General features: G+C 62.2%; 5 protein-coding genes across 5 annotated transcripts in view; 2 read left to right on the top strand and 3 right to left on the bottom strand.

Moving 5' to 3' along the window:
- AMSG_07115 (RT14 protein) overlaps window positions 1-223 on the bottom strand; it is a 1,144-nt gene extending 921 nt beyond the window's left edge. The window contains exon 1 of the mRNA XM_013901135.1: window positions 113-223. Coding sequence (XP_013756589.1) covers window positions 113-173 — 61 coding nt within the window. The 5' untranslated portion in view covers window positions 174-223. The remainder of the gene's footprint in view (window positions 1-112) is intronic.
- A 450-nt stretch (window positions 224-673) lies between these two features.
- Window positions 674-4,489, top strand: AMSG_07114 (calcium-transporting ATPase PAT1; the record flags this gene model as incomplete). Its single annotated transcript, XM_013901134.1, has 3 exons — window positions 674-847; window positions 876-1,049; window positions 1,631-4,489. 3 exons carry the CDS (start codon window positions 674-676, stop codon window positions 4,487-4,489), a joined length of 3,207 nt encoding a protein of 1,068 aa, XP_013756588.1.
- Window positions 4,490-4,537: 48 nt separating this feature from the next.
- AMSG_07113 (dynamin-A) lies at window positions 4,538-6,750 on the bottom strand (the record flags this gene model as incomplete). The annotated part of the gene is made up of 2 exons (XM_013901133.1): window positions 4,538-6,700; window positions 6,739-6,750. The coding sequence occupies 2 exons, from the start codon at window positions 6,748-6,750 to the stop codon at window positions 4,538-4,540; spliced, it is 2,175 nt and encodes a 724-aa protein (XP_013756587.1).
- An 835-nt stretch (window positions 6,751-7,585) lies between these two features.
- Window positions 7,586-8,726, top strand: AMSG_07112 (uncharacterized protein; the record flags this gene model as incomplete). Its single annotated transcript, XM_013901132.1, has 2 exons — window positions 7,586-7,638; window positions 7,775-8,726. 2 exons carry the CDS (start codon window positions 7,586-7,588, stop codon window positions 8,724-8,726), a joined length of 1,005 nt encoding a protein of 334 aa, XP_013756586.1.
- A 50-nt stretch (window positions 8,727-8,776) lies between these two features.
- Window positions 8,777-10,210, bottom strand: AMSG_07111 (G patch domain and KOW motifs-containing protein; the record flags this gene model as incomplete). Its single annotated transcript, XM_013901131.1, has 1 exon — window positions 8,777-10,210. One exon carries the CDS (start codon window positions 10,208-10,210, stop codon window positions 8,777-8,779), a length of 1,434 nt encoding a protein of 477 aa, XP_013756585.1.
- Between the last annotated feature and the right edge of the window lie 879 nt (window positions 10,211-11,089).

The raw sequence follows: 11,089 nt of genomic DNA, 5'->3' as shown, positions 1-11,089 counted from the left end.
ATCACCTAGATCAAGTCCAACGTTAGTACCGTACCCCGTACGTACCGTTCCCCCCCGTACCCCCCCCCCCCCCCCCCCCCCCTCCCTTCCCCCCAACCCCCTGAGCCCTTACCCTTGGTCCGCGCCTGCTCCCGCTTCTTCACCTCATGCTCATGCACAATCCTGGCAAGCATTGTCCCTGCTCTGCTCGTGCTACACGCCCCAGTGGCTTTGACGACGAGTGGTGTCTTCCTTGTATCCATGCCGCCCTTCCCCTTGCTCTTCCTCCTGCTCATTCTCACCCGCATCGTCGCCGTCTACGCCGATAACAGCCAGGGATTATATAGCCAGGCAGATCACTGCACAACGCCGATGACTGCACCATGCCGATGACTGCCAGACTCATCACTGCACCACGCCGATGACTGCCAGGCTCATCCCTGCACCGGTCCGATCAGCGCCATCCTAACCCTGCACCAACCAGCCCATCCACGCACCAGCCCATCCACGCACCAGCCCATCCACGCACCAGCCCATCCACGCACTAGCCCATCCACGCACCAGCCCATCCACGCACCAAGCCCGCTGACTACCCACACCACTCCACGCCCAGTTGTCAGCGTTCCGCCAAACGGCAAAATAGGGCAAAGGCAAAGTCGACGAGTCGTGAGCACACTGCACTCGGAAGCTCATCATGGCGGCACGTTCGCCTCTTGATGACGGGTCGGGGTCGTACTCGTACTACGATTCGTTCTATTCGGACGAGGAAGGAGGTACTCTCCAGGACGGCGGAGCTCGTAGTCAGCCACGTGCGGCTCGTGGCGGCAGCAAGACCAAGTCCAACACGGCTGCGCCTGCCGACGTTGCTGTCTCGGGCGTTACCCGCTGGCGAAAAGCGGTCCAACTCGATCAGGGCCCGCCTCGTCCAGGTCAAGGCTGCTGCCAATGACGATTCCTCGTCCTCTGGCATGGGCGGCGAGCCCACAGAGCGTCTCGAGTACAACCGTGACGAGCTGTACGAGCTCTACCCGCAAAACCCCAAGCTCTACCGCAAGATGGGCAAGCTCCTCGTACGTCCCCCTCCCCCTTCCCCCCCCGCGGCCGCCTCCCACTGCCGCTGCTACCAACCACCGACCAACCAATTCTTTCTCCATCATTTTATCGTTGGCCGAATGATTTCAGTTTTCAGTTTTTGGTGCTTTCGTGTGACCTGCCGCCCTTGCTTGCTTGCATTGCAGTACGGAGAAGGGGAACGGGGCTGGGCGTCCCCTACACCCACGCTGCCCGTGGCTTCTACCTCCTCCTCCAGCCCCCTCCCCCCCCCCTCCCCACTTTACCATTGTCCCCACCCACACATATCCTACTACCCCACCATCTAATCCTTCTTCCATGCAGCGCAGCTGCCTCCCCCTTCCCCCCCCCCCCTCCCTACCTGGCCTCTTGTCACACTTAGAGCCATCGATTGTGGGCTGCAGAATGGCGCCCGTTGGGACCATTTTTTTTTTGGTCTCAGGCTATCCCGCGCCACCCCCCCCCCCTGCTCGCTCCTCCTACTCACGCATGCAACTCCTACCACCACCATGGATATGGCCACTATGACTACTGTGATTGCTGCTGCGAATGGTGCTTGTTTCTTTTTTTTTTTCCTTAGGGTGTGGCCAACGCACTCGGAACGGACCTGCATCGTGGTATTGACGTCTCGACCATTCCGTCGCGGCGCGAGCGGTTCGGAGCCAACCGGCTGCCGGAGGCGCCAACCAAGTCGTTCCTCGAGCTCTGCTATGAGACGCTGCAGGACTTTATCCTCATTCTGCTCATTGTGGCGGCGATTGTGTCGCTCATTCTGGGCGTGACGGTGGCGTCGCACGACGGTGCCGCCGGTTGGATCGAGGGTGCGGCCATTCTTGTGGCCGTCACGCTGGTGGTCATGGTCACGGCGCTCAACGACTACAAGAAGGAGCAGCAGTTCCAGAAACTCAACAAGCAGAAGGACGACAAGTCGGTCAAGGTCCTGCGGTCGGGCTCCGAGTCTGCGCAGTCGATCTCGGTCTTTGACGTTGTGGTGGGTGACCTGCTCCAGCTCTCCACAGGCGACATTGTGCCTGTTGACGGGCTGTACGTGAGCGGCAACTCGTGTGCTGCGGACGAGTCTGGCCAGACCGGCGAGCCGGATCTCTGCCACAAGAACAAGCACAACCCGTTCTTCATCTCGGGTTCGAAGATCAAGGAGGGCGACGCGGTGATGCTGGTCACGTGCGTCGGCATGGACTCGCACAACGGACGTGCCGTCATGGCGCTCCGCGTGCCGCCCGAGGACACGCCGCTGCAGAAGCAGCTCGACAAGCTGGCCAAGGACATTGGCAAGCTTGGCATGTTTGCTGCCGTCATTCTCTTCATTGTGCTCTCGGTCAAGTTCTTCATCATGCAGGTTGACAAGGGCAAGAAGATTGACAACGAGGCGCTCGAGCTCATGACCGAGTACATCATCACGTCGATCACGATTGTGGTGGTGGCGGTGCCCGAGGGTCTCCCGCTCGCCGTCACCATTGCGTTGGCCTACTCGATGGTCAAGATGCTTAAGGACCAGAACCTGGTCCGTAAGCTTGCGGCATGCGAGACCATGGGCCGTGCCACGGTCATCTGCTCCGACAAGACCGGAACGCTCACCCGCAACGAGATGACGGTGGTCGACGGTTGGATTGCCGGCGAGTCGCTGGCCGGCATCGACTCTGCTGACGACGCGCTCCTGGCCAAGAAGGTCAAGGACTGGTCGGTCGGGCCCAAGGCTGAGGGCGTGGAGGGCACTCTGCTCTTCAAGATCCTCCAGGGCATCAACATCAACTCGTCGGCCGCCGAGGTTAGCGTCGAGTCCAAGGAGGGCGGCGGAAGCAAGCTCGAGTGGACCGGCTCGACGACCGAGCAGGCGCTGCTCAAGTTCACGCGGCAGGTCCGCGGCTCGCTGCCGGACTACCGCGCCATGCGCGAGGAGGCCGACTCGTCGGGCTCCAAGGTCAAGGCCTTCCCGTTCTCGTCCAAGCGCAAGCGCTCGTCGTACGTTGTCCGTCTCTCGAACGGCATGTACCGCCACTACGTCAAGGGCGCGTCCGAGATGGTCCTCGCTGAGTGCGTGTCGTACCTCGACGCGTCGGGCAATGTCCGCCGGCTCACGCCCGAGATCCGCAGCGAGCTCGAGGCTAAGATCGGCAACATGGCGCAGCACGCGCTCCGCACCATCTGCCTTGCGTACAAGGATCTCGCCATGCCGCCGGCTGACAACTGGGACGAGGAGGACATCTCCGAGTCGGTTGTCATCGGCATCACCGGCATCCACGACGTCATCCGCCCCGAGGTCCCGCAGTCGGTCCTCGACTGCCAGAAGGCCGGCATTGTCGTCCGCATGGTCACCGGCGACAACATTGACACCGCTCGCGCCATCGCCGTCGAGTGCAACATCTACGACCCGGACCTCGACACCGCGCTCGAGGGCCCCGACTTTGCCAAGTGCACCAACGCCGAGCTCAAGCACATCCTCCCGGCCATGACCGTCCTCGCCCGCTCGGCGCCGCTCGACAAGCAGCGGCTGGTGGAGCGGCTTCAGGTCGACTTTGACGAGGTCGTCGCCGTCACCGGCGATGGCACCAACGACGGGCCCGCCCTCTCCAAGGCCGATGTCGGCTTTGGCATGGGCGTGACCGGAACCGAGGTCGCCAAGGAGGCTGCAGACATCATCCTCATGGACGACAAGTTCACCTCGATTGTCGCCGCCGTCCTCTGGGGCCGCAACGTCTACGACTCGATCCGCAAGTTCCTCCAGTTCCAGCTGACCGTCAACGTCGTCGCCGTCGCGCTCGCCTTTATCGGCGCCGTCTCCAACGACAAGGGCGAGTCGCCACTCAAGGCCGTTCAGCTCCTCTGGGTCAATCTCATCATGGACACCCTCGCCGCGCTTGCCCTCGCCACCGAGGAGCCGTCCGAGGGCCTCCTCGACCGCATGCCGACCCGTAACGAGGACCGCCTCGTTTCGCTCGTCATGTGGATGCACATCATTGGCCAGTCGATCTTCCAGCTCATTGTCACCCTCGTCCTCCTCTACGACGGCCACAACATCTTCAACGTCGAGCAGTACGAGACCGAGCACTTTACCATTATCTTCAACGCCTTTGTCTGGTGCCAGCTCTTCAACGAGTTCAACACCCGCCGCATCCACCAGGAAATCAACTGCTTTGAGAACATCTTTGCCAACTGGCTCTTTGGCGCCATTTGGGTCGCCACTGCTCTCATGCAGGTCTTCATCGTTGAGGCCGCCGGCGATTGGGCCCAGGTCACCGGCCTCGGCGTCGGCGCCTGGTTCGGCTCGCTTCTTGTCGGTCTCATCTCGCTGCCCATCGGCTTCCTCCTCCGCCTCGTGCCCATGCACGCTCCCGAGTACACCCGCGAGAACGTCAACGCCGACCGCGTCGCAGCTGGTGAGCGCCGCATGGCCGCCCGCGCTGCGGGTGCCATGCACTAAACAAAACATCATCACCAGACGTCCTCCTGCACGTCTGCACCACTTTTACTACCAACGGGACCGCGGCCGGTACTCGTCGTCGTCATCGCGGCGGCCGCGGGCGCCCATGGCCGAGCTGCCGAGGCTGCGGCGGCGGGAGCGGTGGGAGCCAGAGGTGTGGTGGGAGCCAGCATCGGTGAGCGGGTCCCACTCGTCGTCAAGGTCAAGGTGGTGGATTTCGGCCATTTGCAGCAGGTCGTTGGCGTCCTCGAGGACTTCGAGCTTGTGCTCGAGTGCAGCACGGTGCTTGACCACGCGCTGGTCCTCGCGGAGAAGACGCTCGGTCAGCTCGTCCTTGTAGAGGTTGGAGACAAGGGCGCGCTGCATGTTGTCCTTGGCATTCTGAACGAGAAAGTGCATGATGGCCTTGGAGCCCATGTCGTGGAGGTTCTTCTTGACAATGCCAAGGTACGAGTCGAGCAGCCGAAGAATGAGGTTGACCTGGACGGTCTCCATCCGCGAGAGCTTGCCGTCGACGCGGAGAACCTCGGGCGGCGAGCGCGAGGCGGTGCCACGCGCGTCAGTGGCGCGCGAGCTCTCGTCCGAGCCCGAAGAGAAGAGCGACCAGAGGAACGAGGCTGGGCCGCTCGACTCTGACGAGCTCGAGTGCACTGGGCGCGACGGCGCGGCGCGCGGCGCAGGCTCGTAGTCGTCGACGGTTGAGTCCGAGTTGGCCAGGAGCTCGGGCCCGCGGGTAAAGTCGGGATGGTTGGTGTTGATGTACGAGAGCTCACAGTCGACGAGGTTGGAGAGCATCTTGCGGGTCGGACGCATGCACGAGCGCAGTAGGTCCGCGGCAACCTCAGACGACGAGTCCTTGAGGTGCGAGAACCGCTCGAGCTCCGGGAGGTCGAGCGAGGAGAGGGCGCGGAGGAGCTCGTTGTGGACGAGGTCAGCGGCGTGAAGGAGCGGCTCGCCGAGGCGCGCGATCTGGGTGCGGATGAGCAGCTCAAAGGCGGCCTCGGGAACAAAGAGGGCCGGCGCGGTGCCGGCGGCGTTCTTGATGGCGGTTCGGATGTCAGCCGTGGAGAGCTCGACCTGGATGTCGTCGAGCGCATCAGCAAGGACGTTCTGGAAGACGTAGCGAATGCGAGCGCCCGAGTTGAGCTCGTCGGTGGTGAGCGTATTTTCGCGCGTCGCAGAGTGAGTGTGGCCATCGACCTGGTCGGCAAAGGTCTTGGAGATCTTGTTGAGGATCTGAAGGACAAAGACGCGCTTGCCCTCGCGGCCCGAGTACGGCTCGGTGCCAAACGACTCGAGCTCGGCGAGGGTCTCAGCGTGGAGGCCCGTGATTTGCGACTTGAGTTTGGGAATGGTCCGGCGGATGTGCTTGCCCAGCAGGGTCGAGCACTTGGCGGCGAGGTATGCCGTCCCGCACGACTCGGCAATAGGGCCGTACTTGGGGTGGTTGGCAAAGAACGCGGCCTCGGCCGAGAGGCCAGCGGCCACCGACTTGGACGCCACCACGTCGGCCTGCGAGCGGTTGACGACGCCGACAATGCCGAGCTTGAGCGGAACAACCTTGCCGAGCATGATGTCGAGCGCGTCGGTTCCGGCGTCCATCAAGTCGAGCTTGGTGAGGACACCGATGGTCCGGTGGCCGGCCGGGTCGACGTCGGCGGCGAGCTTGAGCGCGTCCGACGTCGCCAGGTCTTGGTTTGCTGGCTGGACGGCGAGAATGATAGCCCCGGGCTTGGTGATGTACTCGAGAACAAGGTTGCGAATCTGAGCCTCGATGTCGCGAGGCTGGTCGCCGACAGGTACCCGGGCAATGCCTGGCGTGTCGACAAGGGTCAGCGGGAGAACATGCGGCGAGGTGATCTGCAGAATGATGGGCTTGGCCGAGATGCCCTTGTTGCGGCCGGTCACCCGGTCGGTCTCGGCCTCGATCTCGTTGCGAATGGCGTCAAAGTCGGCATAGACCTTGCCGGGCTGATGGGCAAACTCGCCGTACTCGGCGTTCTCGCCCTCGGGCGCCTTGTTCAGCTGCAGAACAAGCGGACGGCGGGTAACGATGCCTGTTCCGCGCGGAAGAAAGTTCCGGCCCACCAAGGCCTCCAGCACAGAGCTCTTGCCCGACGACTGGCCACCGATAACCACCAGCTGTGGCAGATCGAGCTCCTGCTCGAGGGTAGCGGTCACCTTTTGCAGCTTGTTGACGAGCGGAATGAGCTCCGTGCCCAGCGCAGCAGCACCATCGCCATCTCTACCAGCTCGGTCATATACCCGGCATGCCTGCGCATGAAAGGCCCGACCAGCCGTCACAAAATTCGAGCCTGCATGCAGAGAAAAGAAAACATAGCCAGAACCCCTGTCCCTCGCCCATGTCGCGCCGCCGGCCGCCGACCTCCAGCCAGCCAGCCACCCACCACCAGCGCCTGCTGCAGCTCCTGTCACCCGCACCATGTCTGCCACACATGTCGTGCTCGTGCTCACACTCCGCCGCCACATGAGTGTGATGTGGTGGAGTGGGGTGGTGGCAGGTGGGGGGGGGGGGGTTTGGCTGGCTGGGGTGTGTGGTGGTGGCTGTCCTGCTTTCTATTGAGCGTGTATCGATGATTTCATTGAGAATTTATCGTTGGGGCGGTGGGAGGGGTGGGGGGGGGTGATCATTGTATTGAGATATAATCGTTGGGGCGGGGGGCGGGGGGGTGATCATTCCATTGAGAAATAATCGTCGGGGCGGTTGGGAATCATTCCATTGAGAAATAATCGTTGGGCTCATTGCCTTTTCGAGAAACAATCGTTAGCCATGCATGAGAGTCGATCGTTCTCGTCCCGTATTCAGTCGTTCAAGACGATCACCTTCCCGACACCCCGCCCCCCCTGCTCCAGCCCCCCCCCCTCCCCTTTTCCCTCTTCCGCTCCTCATTCACCCACTTGTCACACAAGCTCACAACTCACACCTCACATAGCTGGAAGAACCAGCTGCCCGCCACCAAGTTCTTACGGTTCTCCAAGCGCTAATCCAGGCGGTAGAGGTGGAAGAAGGGAGCAAAGCGGCAAGGGCAGGCAGGCGGAACGTTGGCCGAATCCGTCGCTGGCAACAATGACATCATGGACGACAAGATGGATGGCGATGACGATGATGGTGGTGCTGGTCATGGCTGGTATGTCTGCCACTCGTGTGGCTGGCTATGATCCAAATGACAGCGAGTGTTCGGGCTGTCAGCCAAAGGATGGCGCCGGGCGTGTGCTCGGATGCTGCACCGACAACGAGTGCTTGTACGATGGCGCCTTTAAGAGCTACAAGCCTGCGAGCGGGAGCCCCGAGTGCACTGCGGAGGCTTCGGCTGGTGGTGTCTTGGTCTTGGTCCTCTTCTGCCTCGTTGCGGCCGCTGTCTCGCTCTGGATCGGCTACAAGTGTTGCTGCACTCGCGAGGGATGGTGGTCGTGCTGCCGCCGCGATGGCTGCATGTCGCGCTCCGATGCACAGCGCCGTGGGCGTAAGCTCTTTTCCCCGCGGGAGGGTCTTGTCCTGCAGCTTCTTGTCTTTGTCGCCGCCGTCTTTGGTCTCATCATGCTCCTGGCGTCGACGACGTGGTTGACGGCCAACACTGGTAGCGACGACTCGTCGCCCAAGCGCTCGGAGGGGCACCCCATTCCGGACACTGTTCTGGTCGGTCTTTGGCATGCCGACATCAACGGCGAGCGGCTCGAGCTTGCTGCCGCTCGCGATCGCCATCCCGACTACGCCGGCTTTTGGTCGCGCATGGCGGCGGTCGGTCCGATCTCGGGCGTCGCGCTCCTGGTCACCGGCATTCTCCTCTTGGGCCTGCTTGCGCTGACCTGCAAGCGGACATGTTCCTCACGCCGGCTCCGCTCCATGGAGACTGGCAGGAAGGGAGGCAACTGGGCCAAAACCTCGTGTGGGCTGTTTGCGACGGCGGTAGTGTTCTCGGCGCTCCCCAGCATTCTCCTCGGCACAGTGGTGTCGCCCCAGTCGCGGCAGGCGACCGTGTCTGCCCAGGTCAGCCTCGGTGCCGCCTTTGCCGCTGCTGCGGGTTTTCCCGTTGCTCTGGTGCTTACCTTTTCTCTCATCCGGGTCCTCACCACCGCCTCGGACTATGCGCCGATCCGTTCGTCCGACCGCAGCGATGGCGAGTCGTATTCTGGGTGCATGTCTGACGACGCCACGACGACGCTTGGAGCGAGCACTGTTGATCTTGATGATGTGTACGAGTACGAGTACGAGTGACGGCTGGCTGGCAGCAAGCCGGCCTCGCACTTTGTTTACTCTTGTTCTCATCAGCGGTGCTCGGCGATGGCGGCAACGTCGTCAAACTTGAGATCAAGCGCCACCGTCTCGTCATCGTCGAGCTGGACGACAACCCGCGATTTGCTCGATGACCGCTCTAGCAGCCGCGCCTTGGCGCCGGCATGCTGTCCACGGACAATGCGCAACGGTGAACCGACAGAGCGTGGCACAATGGTCTCGAGCACAGACTGGCGCACGTTGTCGAGCACCTTGCCGGTGTCGAGCACGAGCGAAGCAACTTTGTGGGCGACAACGTCGAGGATGGTCGCCTTGCAGTTGTAGTACTTGCCGTTGTGAAACGAGCGCTTGGAAATGATGCGGACGCGAATGTTGGGGACAAGCCACGATGGCGACGTTGCGCTCTTGGCCTTGGACTTGAACTTGGCCTTGGACTTGGACTTGACATCGGCCTTGACGTCGGCGGTGGCCGGCTGCGCCGGCGGCGCGAGCGCGAGCGACGCTGAATTGACAAGCCCGCTCATCGGCACGCTGAGGACTGCGCTCTGAGTCTTGACCCGTGCAGTGGCGCCGTCACCAGAAAAAGCGACTACAATGCCGGTCACGTCTTTGTGCTTGCCCGCCACCACCGTCACCGCGGTCCCAACCTCGATCTTGGTCACCTCGTCGACCGAGACCAGGGTCTCCGAGATGGCCTTGTAGTGCCGGACGCGGCCATTTTCATCGCGCGGAAGGACGACATCGCGCGAGGATGTGCGCTTCTCGCCAGGCTTGATGTACCTGCGCTGCGGCTTGCCTGGCTTGCCGCCCGCGGCAGCTCCGAGGCCGCGGCGGCCGAAACGCGGGATAAACTCGATCGGCTCCTTGAGGCCCTTGTTTGTCACGCCGATGGGCTCGCCGTCGGCCCAGCCCATGCCCAGCAGCAGCTTCTTGCCAAAGGCCTCAATGGGCACAGTGCCCTCGTAGTCCTCTGGCTTCATCTCGTCAGGGCGGACCGCAAGGTCAGCCTTGATCTTCTCGCCCTCACCACCGCGCCCGGCTGCCGCCACCGAGGGAATCACATTGCGCAGCAGCAGCGGGAGCTCCTTCCTCTGTGCCGCCGCCTCCGCCGCCGCTTGTGCTTCCTTTGGCTTGCGGATGATGAGGCCAAAGACTTGCGCCGGCTCTTCACTCGCTCGGCTCTTATCCTCGGCCTCGGCCTCAGTCTCGGTCTCAGCCTCGGTCTCGGCAGCTGCGGCTACCTCCACAACCTCAGCCACGCCCGTTCTGGCCTTCTTGGCTGGTGGCAACGGCAGATCCTCACCTCCCTCACCCACGAAATGTTCCTCCGTCGCCGTCGATGCCATCGATGCCATCTTTGCGCCGCCGTGCCAGGCCGAAGCCGTCAGCGGAATGGGCACCGAGTCGTCCCTGGCAGCGGTGATGGCCTCATCATCAACCTTCAACCGGCCGCCCATCCCAGCCATGGCCGTATCAAATACCGATCCAGATGCAGTATTCCCCAGCTTGCCACCACCCAGCGCCTCTGATGACACTGATTGCCTTCCTTCACCGCCACTCGTGTCCCGCTTCCTCTTGCCTCGTCGCTTCAAACTCTCGCCGCTTTTCCCGCTGCTTCCATGACCACCTCCTTGCCGAGCAAGCCCTGCTAACGAGAGCGAGAACCCGACTCTGCCCTCAACATTCTCACCTCCTCCCTCAGCCATGTACACCTCTACGTAAACTGCGATGAATGTTGGCTGTCGGTCGTCTGCCTCGCATTCGAGCCTCTGCCGTCGCACCCTCCTCCCTCCCGCCTCGGTCCGAATGGATCCCAACCTGCCGCTGCCTGCCTCGGCTGCTCCGAGTCGCACAAGCGCGTTTGGTTTGAGATCAGAGAGCCGCAATCAAGATCAGGTCCGGTAAGGATATCGCGTCAAAGTAGTGAATGGATTTCATGCGTATCGATGCCTGTGCCAAGCAGCCGCTGAGGCCGACTCAATCGAGCTCAGCTTGATCACCATGCCCATCACAGCCTGATCACCATGCTCATCACGGCCTGAGGCCTGATCACCATGCTCATCACGGCCAGGCTGTCCCCCTCCCTTCAATCACAATGTTCAAGCCCGCATCAGCAGCAATGATCATCCCCCCTCCACCCCCCCCCCCCCCCCTATCCCGCTCAATCAAACAATCGACTCGCCATCAATGAATAACCTTCGTTCACTCTTTGTCGTTTGCCACCCCTCTCCATTCATTTATTCAGTACGCTGACCAGTTCATTTCCACGTGAGCATGACGACTATCATTGTCCTCCTCTGATCCTCCCCTCCTCCTCCTCCTCCTCCCCATCACCCACTGGCGCC

The sequence above is a fragment of the Thecamonas trahens genome (genome assembly GCF_000142905.1).
Source record: "Thecamonas trahens ATCC 50062 unplaced genomic scaffold supercont1.31, whole genome shotgun sequence".
NCBI classification, from domain to species: domain Eukaryota; order Apusomonadida; family Apusomonadidae; genus Thecamonas; species Thecamonas trahens.
This window is presented reverse-complemented; position numbering and strand designations above follow the sequence as displayed.